Source organism: Urocitellus parryii, chromosome 4, assembly GCF_045843805.1.
Source record: "Urocitellus parryii isolate mUroPar1 chromosome 4, mUroPar1.hap1, whole genome shotgun sequence".
In the NCBI taxonomy this organism is placed as follows: domain Eukaryota; kingdom Metazoa; phylum Chordata; class Mammalia; order Rodentia; family Sciuridae; genus Urocitellus; species Urocitellus parryii.
The window spans coordinates 51,901,007-51,916,338 of record NC_135534.1 but is presented as its reverse complement, the minus strand read 5'-3'; the positions used below and the strand labels follow the sequence as shown (position 1 = coordinate 51,916,338).

General features: G+C 44.4%; 1 protein-coding gene across 2 annotated transcripts in view; it reads right to left on the bottom strand.

Moving 5' to 3' along the window:
• The window catches only part of Galnt18 (polypeptide N-acetylgalactosaminyltransferase 18), a 332,050-nt gene extending 323,575 nt beyond the window's left edge, over nt 1-8,475 (bottom strand). Inside the window, exon 1 of one of the 2 annotated variants that reach the window (XM_026395889.2) lies at nt 7,802-8,475. In XM_026395889.2, the coding sequence (XP_026251674.1) occupies nt 7,802-8,036 (235 nt within the window). In that variant the 5' untranslated portion in view covers nt 8,037-8,475. The remainder of the gene's footprint in view (nt 1-7,801) is intronic. The other variant, XM_026395888.2, reaches the window with a different exon arrangement.
• Nucleotides 8,476-15,332: the final 6,857 nt, after the last annotated feature.

Here is a 15,332-nt window from a genome sequence, read left to right as displayed (position 1 = left end):
CAAGCATTGCCTTGCACAATGGAGCTGACTCCGACCCCAAAGGCAAAGTGGGATTTGATAAGGTAACCACTGTAGAAGCCATGGAAAAACCATATCCCTGCCAAACTTAAGTCCAATCCCCCCACTACCCAGCCTTCCAAACGCATTGGAGGGTAGTATGCAAAGCACAGCCCACCATTCACTGGGTTTGGACTAGACCTTGGATTAGACCTCAGCCACTCCACCTCTTGCTCCTCACTTCAGCATCCATCCAACACTGAGGGCTTCTAGGTTCATGCATAAGCCTCTCTCCCCCAGAGCCCACTGTGCTTCTTTCAAGTTACATTCATCATCATACTCAATCGGCTGTTTCCCCAAAGAACCGTCTGTGCAGCATCACTCCGGTTGGGTGGCCCTCCAGCATGCTTCTGCATGGGGCAGAGGGTTCATCTCTGGCTCCTGGATGGGACAATGAGCCTAAAGAGACCCTCAATCCCCACAGCAAAGCCATAGGCCATTCAGCTTCCTGAGTTAAGCGAGGTCACAAATCCTACAGGATGGCAATGAAGACGCTCCTGTAACCTTGTATGTGGCTCTGAATCCCTAAACACCTTCAGAAAAATCAGACCCGCCTGACCCAAGTGGCTGAAGTTGACCTTCAAGGCCAGCCCAGAAAAACCAGACTGTGGCTCTCCAACATTTTTCATTCTGAATTCTCCTTGAGATTCTACACCAACCTACTTATCAAGGGCAAATAACAATTTATGTCAAGTGAGTGGGAAAGAATGTGGAATTCATTTATTTTACAGCCTACACATTTCTGGCTAAAAAAATGAAAATTCTTTGGCCATGGGGAAAAGTGTATTCTTTGGCAAGGTTTTTCTGTCCTGTGAAGATGTGGTCCTGGGATAATAGCAAAGGTCATTAGGCTCAACCCTAAACTCCACTATTGAACTCTTTCAAAATGTCGATCACTGTTACTAATATAATCTTGTGTGCAATAGTTCCTGCCAGCGGACAAATAGATTTACTCTTGAAATGATACCCTTTCCTTCAATCAACTCCAAGCACTCAGAAAACGTTATATTTCCTTTTTCCAAAAGCTGCCACATCAAGGAGCAGATGAGGACACCAGCCAATTGTAGGCAACTTCCGAAAGCTACAGGGGGCAGAAGAGCAACCATGCCTAGGACATTTTCTGATTCTGGGAACCATATATAGCTTGTAATCGTGGTGAACAACCTGCTGTTATGGACCTGATGTACATTAATATGCACGCAACATGCCTAATAAACTTTCAGGAAACAAAGTGCAGTTAATAACCCATTTCTCCCATTGTTGGGATGATCTCGACTCAGTGAAGTGAGATAATGGATTTAGAAATTAGTCATATAATGTAATACATTATTAATCACAGTATTCAAAAGGGTAAATAGACATTATAAGAACACCACCCAGGAATTCAATTTCCTTTCAGATTTGTTTACTCTCCTTAATTCTTTATGCTACCAACGTCTTTCACAAAAATGTAATAGTCTGGTCTCTTCTCCCCAAACAGTGATTCTCAACCTTTTTAAAAAAAGAAGAAGAAGAAGAAGAAGAAGAAGAAGAAGCTGATCCTTTTGAAAAAAAGGAAATATTTCACAGAATATTAAATATAAAATTGAGGAAAGAGAAGGTGTATTGGTTGGAGGGGAGGAAGGCAGACCATGAGGGGTCTAGGAGACTCTTCTTGCCCTCTTGCTTTCCAAACCCAGATCAAATCTTCTGGAAATTTGGAGCTCCTAAGGACACAGTGTGAAAACCACTGACCTAAGCCATCTATTTAAAACAAGATTTATGTATATAATATATAATACAGGTATCATGTATATTTTCATTAATTAATTTATTTAAGAAATCTACAAATTAAACACACATATAAAATACACAAACCACAAACACGGATAATCCAAGAGAAAATGGTTCCCATAAAATGAAAACAAACATCAGGATGTGGAGTAAAATCAAGTTCTATTGTGATCAAAGGAGTACAAGTCAAAGGGCCAGAGCATTTGACAGTGATTCCATTTGCCCAGAAAAAAAAGCTGAATGATAACACCCAGTGCTGGCCAGACTCCATGACACTGGTACAACGGTACATTGTTGGTGGCTGTGTAAAAAGGTTTTCCTTTTGAAAAGCAACCTTTCATAAAAATGTTTATTTTGTCAGCAACAATCCCACTTCTGGAAATGCATTCTTAAAAAAAATTAAAAAGGAAGTGAAGGTATTCATTTTTGTTTTAACTATAATAGCAAAACAAATATCCCATGATAGAAGAAGTCATTGAATAAATAATAGCATGTCAATGATGGAATACTCTGTAATTAAAAATAAAGCATAAGGCCTGGTGTTGGGGTACATATCTATAATCCCAGAGACTCAGGAGGCTGAGACAGGAGGATCACTGAAGCCAGCCTCAGCTTAGCAAGATGCCAGCTCAAAATTAAAAAAAAAAAAAAAAAAAAAAAAATATATATATATATATATATATATATATATATATATATATATATATTATAGGTTCACTTGAAAGACCCTCTACTCAACCCTACAAATGAAACATGCTTTCCACTTCCTCTGTAAAATAAACTCCAGAATGCCTTTGCCTTTGTCCATGCACATGGGCTTTCCTCTAGCATCCCTGCTCACATCTCCTCCTGTCAAACTGTATGCTTTCCAGCTGTCCAGTGGGATTGTTCCCAAGTGTGTTTATACTATTTGCACTTGTCGCCGAAACTGCATGATAGACTTATATATTATGTAAACCAATGAAATATGACCGCTAAAAAGATGGGAGTGGTTGTTTCTAAGAAAAATGTAATGCTTTAGAAAGACTTTATACAAGATAGTCACTTAAACATAGCAGACAAATTACATATCAGCAAAATCATTGCAGAAGATCAGACAAAAGTTATAAAAATTGAGACTACAAAACGGACGGAGATGGCTTCCTAAGTACCTTTCAGTTCCCAGTGAAATTTAAAACAGAACTAGAAATGAGTTTCTGTAAACAGGACACCAAAGGAGTGGTTTGTGCAGTGGAGGGGAGAGGAGCATATTGTCAGACTCACCCCAAAGACAAAACTTTGGCCTGACATGAGAAGACTGGCCAATGTATGTACATTTTGAAGAACATTAGAAGCAGTTACTCCATATTTGTGATATTTTGTTTGATTTCCCTCTTGGACCCAATATTTCAATTAATGGATTAACTTAAACTCCAAACAGGATGAATAAGAACAATTCTTTCTATTATCTTTTGGAAAAAAAGTCCATCATGACACAGATGAGAGACATCTAGTTCACCATTATTATCCCCAATCATCCCCCCTGCACAATGCCTGGCACACATTAGACCCCCAAGAGAGATACTGAACCAATAAACTATGTAGCAAATATAGAAAAATGCTTCTACCAAATGCAAAGTGAAAAAAGAATATAAAATGACATTTAAATCATGACTTCATCTTCCTTTTAAAATAGGAAAGCAAATAGACAAAGCTAGAAGAAAAACTCAAAATTTGCAAAATAGTTATTAAACTAGAATGAATCATAGACAATTATATACATTTTAAAATATTTTCTTAAATATTGATACATTCTTTTACAGATTCAGAAAGGTACTAACCAAGAAAAGGAGAAAGCCATTTTTGTTTCTCCTGGACTTCCAAAAATAAGAAGCAAATCAGCACTTCATTTCCCTAAGTTCTGCAACACTAAGTCTTCCTTTAGCAAAACCTCTCCTTCATCTACCTCACTATCTCAAGGTCCCCAGATTGAACCTGTTCTAATACTTATTTTGTGTTTCCAAACTCTCAGAATTATTGTTTTAAAATCTGAAGTTACTCACTAGCTCAATTAACATTTACTTTGTTTAAAAAAAAACTCAAAAATACAATTTGCATTCCCAAGAGATTCCCAAACACCATCTAATTAAATCATTCAATCAGAAAACAAATTAAAATGAAATATCACTGCAATCCCCAAGAGGAAAATAAACTTTTCAGTCATGACTAGAACAGATCTCTAGGGTGACGCTCCAAAGCCTCTTCTAATTGCAAGTTCTATCGAACACCCTGCAGAATGTTCTGTGACATTTGCAGCTTCCAGGACAACTTTCCTTCCAAAGAAAAGAGGAGCCTGAGCAAGACTCCAAAGCAAAATGTATCCTCTGGAGAATGGCACCACTTTTATTAATGACTAATTGGTGCACTGGCCATCAACACTGGGTACCAATTTCATCTATCCACTCAGCCATCCAGCACCCACTCTCTGTAGAATTTCCAGGACTGCCCTGGGTGATCAACAAGCATTAGTTAACTTCATGTAACCTCTGCCCCTCATCAGGAAACAAAACAGAGCCCACAGCTTCCTGAGCTTATCTAAGATAAGCATCTCCACCCAGAAACACTACTGACTCCAGTTGTCCCTCTATTACCCTTGAGGTTGCTCACTCTGACATCGCCATTGTCAACTGACTCCTGGAGAGCACCATTTCCCTGTGACCCTATGGCCCATGTAGGGGACAGTATAGTGTATGGTTTCCAGACTCAGAATACAGACTCAGAAAAACAGAGCAGCAGATGCTGGCATTTTCCCAGTCTCCAGAACCCGGAGTCAAAATAAATGTATTTTCTTTATATATTAAAAATATAAAAATAAAAAAAGAACAAAGACCCTGTTTTACTCAGCTTTTTTGCTAGTGTAACTAAAAGATATGACCAGAATAATTTTAGGAGGAAAAGTTTATTTAGGTTAGAGGCTCACGATTTCCGAGGTCTCAGTCCATAAGTAGCTAGCTCCATTCCTAAGGACTCAAGGTGAGGCAGGACATCATGGAGGAAGAGTGTGGCGGAGGGAAGCAGCTCACATAATGATCAGAAAGCAGAAAGAATCCACTCCCAAGATACAAAATATATACCTCATAGCCAAACCCAAATGAACCACTTCCTCCAGCCACACCCCACTTGTCTCCAGTCACCACTCGGTTAATCCCATCAGGGACTAATTCACTGATTAGTTTAAGAATATGCCCCAATCATTTCTCCTCCAAACCTTCTTGCATTGTCTCACATGTGAGCCTTTGGGGGACACCACATCTAAATTGAAATGGCCTGATCTTGGACCAGTCAAATAACCTCCTCATGCCTTGATTTCCATGTCTGTAAAGTGGGGTTAATATTATCTACCTGATTAGGAGTGAGGATTCAACAGGTCAACACAGGCAAAGTTCTTAGAACAGTAAGTGCTGTCTAGCTCCTCTCAGTTCCATGATGTCAAGTGGATTGTTCAAACTGCTTTACAGATGGGAGGGAACTTGACAGTGGATACACGGGCATGGCCCATCACCAAGCACAGGGGTCTGATCTCATTGTCCTTTCCCTCCCTCTACCTCACAGCACTGCATGTGGCCAGTCCCCCTTTCTGGGCCTCTTACCTGTGTTCCCTAATCCTAAACTCAGGGATGGCTCTGGCACCATGGAGGGAGCCATAGTCATTGACACACGGAACTCCACTGCCTCATGTCTAGTCTTTACCAAGTCACTGCCCTGCCCCACTCCACTATAATTTGTGGCTTTCTTAAGATTACAGACATTTAGGAGTGTTCAGAGGAGAAATAGCACATATAAGAGAACTGGACCCATGTTCCAAGGATCCTGGTCTCTTTTTTACCCATCTCCCCAGGTTTTTTTTTTTTTTTCAGGTATAAATTTGAAAATTCTAAACAATATGCAGTTACAAGGTTTCCTGGAAAAAAATCACGAAAGTGCCTTTCACCTTCAACATTTCATGCATTTTCCCATGAAGCCTTATAAATCATGCCACCTGGTCCACCATCAACATGACGGGCCCTTTGTGCTGAGCTCACAGGCTCCTAACTTACTCTCCATGTTTCCCAAGTGGTACCTTGCTCACCTACTCCCTGACCAGACAGAATGACACAAGAAGATAATTTTGAGCACACATACACACTCACAGTATATGTGAATGAAAATTTCTTGAAATCTATAGGCAAAACTGGAAGTGTCAAAGCAAGATATGGCCTTACGTCTCCCACAGAACATTATGAAAAGCCCTGTGGTGAACACTGAATTTCTTTTGCTGATTGTCAAGCCAAATCCAAAGGATGAAGATGACAAGTAAGAAATAGCAACAGGCAGACATCAGAGAGACAATTTTGTCTGCCAAACTCAATGCCAGGTTGAGAGGCAGAGGCAGGACTGAAGAAGAATTTGTCAAGGATCCCTCTTCTGGGAAACTGTCAAAGCCACCAGCTTGTTTTTAAGACTAGTCAAGAAGCACAATAGATATGGACACCTCTCCAGACTCACCTGAACCTGGCTGAGCTTTCCCTGGAAAGGAACAAACCGTTCTGGCCACTTGCAGAGGTGCATACACCAGATTCAGAGAGAACAGTTCCTTACCCCGTGGGCAAGGGCAGCAGGTACAAGGATTGGAACCCAGACACCCAGGTGTAAACAAGAGAGCTCCTGGGGGAGACAGCCTTCAATTCCACCCAATATTGTCAAGGTCCTCCAGTGCTGGCCCCAGTGGTTGGTGGGCTTGCCAGGTTCACAGGTGAACTAGGCTTGGCCCTGCCCCTAAGAAGCTCACACTCCTAGTAGAAAGCAGGGGACGCCAAAAAGTGACAAAAAGCAAGTGTGAGCATGAGGAACCTGTGTGAGTGTGTGTGTGTGTGTGTGTGTGTGTGTGTGTGCGCGCATGAGGCTCCAGTGCCCAGAACTCCATCCCTTCCTTCTGACAGCTTATCCTATGGGGTCACCTCAAAAGAATGCCCCGCATCCCACCCTCCTTTGGGACTCCCAGCGACAGCCTGGAGTGCACGACAGCTGGGACTGCACCGGTCCAGAGCAGTCTTGGACTCCTGGCCCACCCAGTATAGGTCTGTCCGGAGTCCTACCCCGCATAGGTCTGTCCGCTCCACCCCAGCCACTCCCTGGGCCTGAAAGTGGAGCTACCTTGGGATCCGCCTGAGCCTGGTGCCGGGAAGGCTCAGCCCAGGGCGGGTTCTACCTGTCCTGGGCGGAGGCACGACCGCAGTGAACAGAGCTCAGGCTCCAGAGCCTTCTTCCCGGGTTTGACACCTGCTCCTAGGGAGGGTCCTAGACCAGCGGGCCATAGTGGAGGTAAGAATCACTATTGGTTTAATTATCCACCGAGTCACAGAAGCATCCCTGTATTCCCAGTCGCTGAGGGACCGAGCATAGGGAGGCTGGCGTTGAGGCTGGGGCTGGGGGTATGCAATCTTCCTAGCCTGGGCTTGTCCCGCAGCCTGTGGTCCTAAATACCAATAGCTAGAGTCAAGCGGTATCTCGTTGTTAGTCCCTTGTAGTAACCAAATGAGCTCTTTCTACTCTCTTGTGTACACACACACACACACACACACACACGTCCACATGCACACAATTTCAAGCTGGACTTGTGTGCGATCCTGAAAGCCGGTGAGCAACCAGCCTGGTGTCACACGCACATTTTGACACGTGCGCAGCGCGCCCCCATATCGACTGTGAGCTACCCACACCCGCTTGTGCAGCCCCGCGCACACACATGTGCCCTGGGAAAGCGCACAGGGTCTCAGATACTGAGGGTCCTGCACGCGGGTAAGAGCTAACACGAACCCGATCCCCAGCCCACAAGCGTCTGTGGCCCCAAAGCCCGGCACTCGCGCGATTGATGCGCACTAACCCCAAACAACCCAGCGCGGTGTGGGCACTCCCGGGTCTCGTGGGCGGCCCAAGTTTCCTGCGGCGCCAGTACCTTGGATGTGCTGCTTGATGACATTCTCCAGGTGGTCCAGGCGCTCAATAATCTTCAGAGTATCCCCTTTGTCTTCCTCCAGCTTCTTGTCAGGCGCCGGCTCCTGCCCCCGCACATACACGCTGGCGATGTAGTTGGTGACCCAGCCCACGTACAGCAGGCATATGATGTTGGTCATGCCGCTCAGGATCACGCAAGTGGACACCAAAGTTTTGGTCTTCCTGGTGCACACCATTCTGGACTCCCACCTCCATATAGAGCTCCCGGGGGCCCCTCCTTGATGCGCGCCCGGGACTACCCAGCGATCACACCCCCTAGCACGCTTGGGGCTGCACTTGAGTCGCGAGGTTCTCCAAAACCGGGTCCGATGGCTGTGGAGCCGCGGTGCCCAAGTTTGCAGCTCTCGCCGCTGGCTACCAGGAGAGAGCTGACAAAGGAAATGAGACAGAATTTTTTTTCCAAATAAAAATCCCTGAGCCTTTCTAGAACGGTCACGGGTGGCCGGCAGCCGCGCGACCCGATGCACACGTCTGGGAAACTTTGCCACTGCCTGGGTACGCGGCCGCGCCGCTTCCCATCGCCAAGCTCCAGCTGCCTTGGCGGTCCGACCGGCCCGCGCTGCTAGCAGGACGGCGGCGGCGGCAGCGGCGGCAGGGAAAGCGGCAGAGCAGACCGGACCGGCCCCCTCCGAGCGACAAGCGCCACCACCAATCGCGCTCCGGCTCGGTAGAGGGGCCGGGGCTGGGCGGCTGCGGACCAACGAGGAAGGCGCGGGGGGGCGGAGTTCGCCCCGGGCCCCACCTGCTGGCCTCCCTAGCTCCCGCCCCCAGGGACGCGCCTGAGCCTCCACCCGTGCCCGCGCAGGCTGCCCCTACCCCAGCTTCCGAAGATGGCTCGCCTCCAGCCCCAGCCCAGGTCGGCAGATTCTGCTGGTAGGGGAATACCAGCTCTTGCCCTTGCTCTGGTTTTTGCGCAGGAATCCCTGGCTTCCGGGGATCTCGAGGTTCAGTTCCCCTTATCTGCCCTGACTGCGGGGCTTCTGGAGCAGGTCCCACCAGAAAACTGACTCCGCTATCCTTTAGCGATTGCCAGGACCCCAAGAGACCACTTAAGCGGTCAGGCCCTGTGGTCATCCACTCCTTCCTTGGTCTCACTTCGGCCTCCACCCTGCCCTTTATTTCCTGGCCCCCTGGGGTGTCACCAGACTTGGCAGTTGTCAAAGGGGTCCAGATTCTCCCGGGAATCTTCTGGAAGCAGAATCGGTGACCTATTAGATGTCTCTGAACCACCTATTTCTGCTCCCACGTGTATTTTGTTTGTTTGTTTGTTTGTTTTTGTTTTGTGTCTCTGAACCACCTATTTCTGCTCCCACGTGTTTTTTTGTTTGTTTTTGTTTTGTTTTGTTTTGTTTTTTGCTACCTAGATTTTTCTTTAAGTCAAGGCTTAAAGGCCATGTCCTGTAACCCCAGTTTTCATTAATTTGGGACCAGGCTCATCCCGTGCATAGAGAAACCCCTGCACAGAAATGCCCAGAGGAAAGTAAGTGGGAGGAGACACAAAGAGGAAGGACAACATGTACAGTCCCTATACATATTGATTGTCCCTGCTTTTGGCAACAGAACTGTGCTCATGTTGCCCTCTCTTACTGAACACCCACTTTTCAATAGCTGAGTAGAATTTCTTTAAACTGGGGCTTTTTAAAACACAGATTTCCCTACTCTAAGTTGCATTCTTCTGGCCTGGAAGTCAGGGCTGCAGCTGCTGCATGCGCACTCTGAGTGGCGTGACTCTAACCTGACTTGTTAGGGCTCAGAATGGCTCTCTCAAGGGAAGTTTTCAGGATTCAGAAAACTAGCCCTACAAAAGGAGGGCACAACACCAAAGTAGCCGCACTTTATGGCCTGACCAGCCAAAGGCCCTTCATCCAGTGCTTTGCTGACAAAAGATACTGTGAAAAGAAGCACCAACTAGGGATCTGGGAAGATTTCTCTTCACCTCCAATTGGAGGAGAGAACAATGGGTATGGTAGAGGAGAGAGAGGAGAGTAGTGTGCATGAGTGGGACATGTTCATGACAGGAGAAAATGTGCACAGTTTCTGGGGAAAAATAAAAATCAAGATAGACCAGTCTGCTGCCTGCCTCCACAAAGAAGAAGTCCTGGGTCTTCTCCTCTTCTGCAAGCATAATTCAGCTCACAAAGGGAGGACTTGGGTTTTCTTCAGGCTGGACGGACTTAGTGGCAGTGGCTTTGGGCACAGCTGATGGCAAAGGTGTCATCCTGGCTTCCACTCTGCACTCTCTCCCAAAGGGAGCCCTAGAAATTCAGCTCTTACCAGGACCTTCCTAATGTACTACAAGTTAGACTGAAAGGAGACCATAGTTGTTTTTCACCTTGAGAGGTGCAGGGGTATTTCAAATTAAAAGATAAGTTTCAAGAAAAATCAAAGTAGAATGTATGACATTAAATTTTGTACCAGCTGATGCTCTAAGATAATGTGTGACCACAGAGGGCATTAATATAACAAGAACACACAGAAGGGGACAGAATAGGCCCTCTTCTCTAAAAGGTCACAGGACTGAGTTCACCAATTCAACGAATATTCCCTGGAGGGACAGTCAGACTCTGGAGTTCTAACCTCTGGACCATCACCTGTTAGTTATGTGAGCTTGGACAAATTTTAAAACATCAGTGAGCTCAATTTCCCCCAAGTATCAAATAAAAACAACACTTCACTGAAGAACTGGTTTTGAAGATTAAATGATAGGATACACCAGAAAGGTACACATTGTGGCTGCTCAGGCTCATGTGAATCTCCTTCCAGAATATGGTCCCTCCTTTCCCGAGGCCAGAGCACAATCACATAAACTTCATCCTTTCTATTTGGTTTTTCTACCAAGCAATATCACTTCTGTCTCCTCTAATGCAAGCTAACAGGAATTAAAACTATAGCGGCAAGGGGCTCATCTCTTCTTAGCTAGCTGGGCTCCAGTTCGTTGGCTTTCTATTTATCATGTCTGTCTTTATCATCAGTAGTGCAGTGGTCCACACAGGTTGATAGGCTATTCAAAATGGAAGACTGGTTGCCCCCAGGACCCTAACTTTCTACTCAAGACCACCTTGAATAAAAGAGGACACAAAGATTTTAGCCACAATGATTTTGCAGAGTCACAGGTCAGAAGGTATCATCCAGGAACTGTTCATAAGAAAGCACACACGAGCTCTCTTATGAACAGTTCCTGGAATTCATATCTTTGATCCTCAATTCAATTGCATTCAATCCAACAAGTAATTACTGAGCCTCTGAGGGTTTTGTCTGAATGACAAGTTGACCTGGACACACCCAGTTTATTCCAGACGTGTGGATATAATCTGAGCTTCATAGTCTTAATATGGGACTCTTTTCTGAACCTGGAAAGCTGCTATCACTCATCCTAGACGGTGAAGACATTTCTGATCCTCAAGTTAGGTCATTTATCTAACCTCTGAATGTCATCTCACCTTTTCTTTAAATAAATTCTGCTTTATGGAGTCATTATCAGAGCCCTGGAGAGTTCATCAGGACTGAAGAGGTCATCAGATAATGAATGTGAGCAGAAACTCTAAAAGTCTTTCTTTAAACTTCTGAGGATGTAAATCTGGTGTCTCCTCCCACTCCTTCCACAAGAGGAAGTGAGAATGTGCTAAAGAAGCAGAGATCCTTGGTAGGGTCTGCCCAGTACGGCCTTTGGACTTCACCCATCTTTTACACTGGCGAAGCTGCTATCCTTCTGATGGGATTTGGGAGTGAGCTAGTAGGACTTTCCTACTCACATGCATAGTCTGAGTGTCATCTCACCAACACTAAGCTTTCATTCAAAATATCCTTGACACTAAAATTGGGAAAATCCAATTATTAATGGAGTGCAGCCACCAATCCATTATATTCTCAGAGGTTCCCCTGAACCGAGTTAAAGAGGAACAGTGAACCAATCTTGGGCAATGGCAGGAGTCCACTCCTCAGGGAGGAGTGTCAGTGGCCATCTATTCCACCAGATGGCAGCACCATGCAAAGCCTTGGGACTGGAGGTTCCAATTAGGATGCTGGGGCTAAAGGAAAAAAAAAAAAAAAAAACAGATTCTGATAGTGAAAAGCCCCAATTTGTATGCAGGCTAGATGGGGAGAGGAGTTGCCAGGTTCCTAAGAGAACCTGGGATCATGGGGCTTCCAGCAAGGACAGATACAGGTTCAGAGACAAAGGCTATGGAGATCTAAGATTGGATTCTGCCAAGCTATAGGCACAAGGTGTCAGTGACTGAAAAGGCACCCTTCTGGGAGAGAGATGGCAATGAGACTAGTATTTTTTGGTACCTATTAGGTGTCAGGCCTAGTGTTTTCATATTTTGTCTTTGGAACACAGAGTAGAGTGCCAATTGGCTGGGTTCATATTCTACTTCCACCATTTACTAGCTGTATGATCCTGGGTAGATTATTTAGCTGCTCCAGGCCTCAGTTTCTTCATCTGCAAAATGAGGATAATAGTAATAACACGTACCTCATATGAATGTCATGAAAATTAGATGGATGAATTATATAAAGCATACTAAAGGCACCATGTCAGTATTGGCTATAGCTATTATTACTTTCTCTGAGCACCAAAATATCTAAAAGATAAATGAGAGAAGACAGGACATCCAGAAGGTGCTTTCCTCTAACTGGGAGCACAGGTTTTTCTTGATCCTCTTCTTTCACCTATTCAAGGTCCCAAAGCACCCCTAGCTGAACTTCAGAGCAGATCCTGAAAGGAATCCTGTAACTACACACATCTAACCAACTCTGCCCACTTAATTATCCACTAATTTTCTGAGAGTCCAGTCTGTACTTGACTCATTGCTGGGCATTGGTGGTCCAGAGATGACTCACACCTGCATCTTGGCCCTGCACCTCTTTCATGAAGGAAGCCCACAAACAACTTGATGTGTATCATAAGCTCTTACTTGACATATGAATATGGGGAGGAAAGGTGCAAACAGTTGGTGGAGGCACCAAATTCCTTCCCAAGAAGCAACTGTGCACCTGCTAAGCACCTTCACTGCCATTTAGTCTCTGGATATCTCTACTGCACTGAACTTTCTTCCCTGGAGGAAAATATTTGCAATGTATTTAACAGACCAGGGACTGATATCTAGAACATATAAAGAATTCACATAAACCAGTAAAATAGAAGGGCAAAACTATTCAAATGGAAAATTGGGCCAAGAATATAAGCAGACAGTTAAGACAAAATGAAAATTGCCAATAAACATATAAAAAGATGCTATAAATTTGTTAAAAATTAAAAGCATGTTTTTAAAAACCATAGATGCCCTGATTTACCTATCAGATTGACAAAAACTCATTATGATAATTTTCAAGCATTAGAGAGAACACGTGGGAAATAAGTACTCCCATATTCTTCTGGTGGGAGTATAATTGGTACAATCACTTTGGAATATAACTTGGCAGTAATGATGAAATTAAGAATTCACATTACCCTATGACCTGGTATTCAAAGTACGGTCAGTGGACCAGTTACATCAGCATCACCTGAGTGCTTCATAGAAGTACAGTACATTGGGCCCATCCCACATCTACTGAACCAAGCCTATTTCAACAAAATCTTCAGATGATTCATATACACATTAAAATCTGAGAACCAATACATATGAAACTGTGAGCCATGGGCTTTGTATTGGAAAAGAACCAGGACTAGCAGAAGTGGCCAAATTCTGAACTGAAGTTCTCTCCTATGTCCGATTTCTGAGAATGAATAGTTCTTAATATAATACTTTCAAAATTAGAGTTATTCTTTAATTTCAAAAATGATGCCTCTGGTTATGCTGGGTTCTGCTTCATGTTTTGTGACCTGAGCTAGCCATTTAACTATTGTAAGCCCACATCCTTATCTGTAGGACAGCAGTAATTATACCTAGTAACTAAAAGTTCAGCCTCACACACGGTGGGGGGGGGGGCTTCAAACACATCACACCAAGTACAACTCAAGCCTTGATGTTCATATGATTCTGATGGTCAGGAAAAACTGGCCAATCTTTATGGTTTAAGGCCACAGTCTGGCTGGGCACAATTCACGATCCACTTATCAAGCAGAAACAAACTTTATTTTTAGAACACACAGGCCACACCACAGGAGCTCTTCAGGAATTCCCTCAGAGCCCAACTGCCACCAGCGGCTTCCCACGAGCCTCTCAACCCCCCACTCCTCTTGCTCTTGAGGCCGATTGGCTGGGTCGTGTGGGCAGACCCAAAAAAAGTCCCCCAATGAGCAGCTCCATGGTCTGAAAGGGCGGGGAAACAGCCCAATGAGCATCACCGCAGAGCAGCCAATCAGCTCGCAGCTGAAAGCTTGCTGGGGCCCCTTGAGCTGTGGCTCTCAACAGTTTAAGGCCACAGAGAAGAGAGCAATACTGTTGGAGCAAGACTTTCACCAAATGAAACAAATGCACATACACACATGTTCACACATACCTATAAGAGGCTTGACTTACTTGTGCTACCCATAAGGGTGTTTTCTATAGAAAAATAAAAAGAACCATCAAGGTGCACAATCCCTTTCACCGCATAGTGAGAGCAAGGATGTTGTCAACTACCACATTTGCTCCCTTCGAGTCATTTCTTAGTTCAGGGTATTTTACATGACAGTTTTATAGAGTTGCCTGCTTTCACACATGCAGTGAGAGATTTATGAAAGTCTTGGCTTCCTGTTATTTAAAAAGGATGCTCAGTAGGAGATAAGATACATTGACAAGGAAAGCAATCAAGCATCCTGGTTACACACATGGAACCCAATGAACCTGGGTTGGAAATGGCATCTGCCATTTATTTACCAGTTCTATGAATCTGAGCAAGTTACTCACAATACTGTATCTCCATTTCCTCATCTGTAAAATGTAACGACCACCACATGGAGTTGTCACGTAGATTAAATAAAATAGTATTTGGAAAGCTTGGCACACAGGTGTGGTAAATATTCAATATATATTATCTTTGCTAGTACTTCACATTTTTATTTAAATATTAAATCATCATGTTTCATTCCCAGCCCACCATATACATATTCTATAGCATATATATGCAGCCGAGGGACTACGTATATATTTTAAATGTGCTTTTGTTGTTGCTGCTGTTGTTGTTGTTACTTAAAAGGATGAGTACTGGGTTTCTGTGCAACTTCTATAAGTAGAAACAAATAGAGCTACCCAAAGTAGCTCTATTTGTAGCTCACTTCACTACCCAAAGTGAAGTGATTCGTTGGACCGCCTGGCCCTCTAGGGCAGGTTGTATTACCAGTACTGTTCCAAAACAGCTCCACAGGTAAGCTATTGTCACACCCACTCTATAGGTGAGAAAACTATCAAATGTCAAACACTAAAGGGTGAAAGTGGTGAAGGGCTCTAACTCTAAGCCTAGCCCTCTCCCATATACCTCCTCCCTCCTGAGGAACAGCCAAGGGACCCTTATCCTCAAAGAAGGAACTGCAGGCTGATCAAGACTAG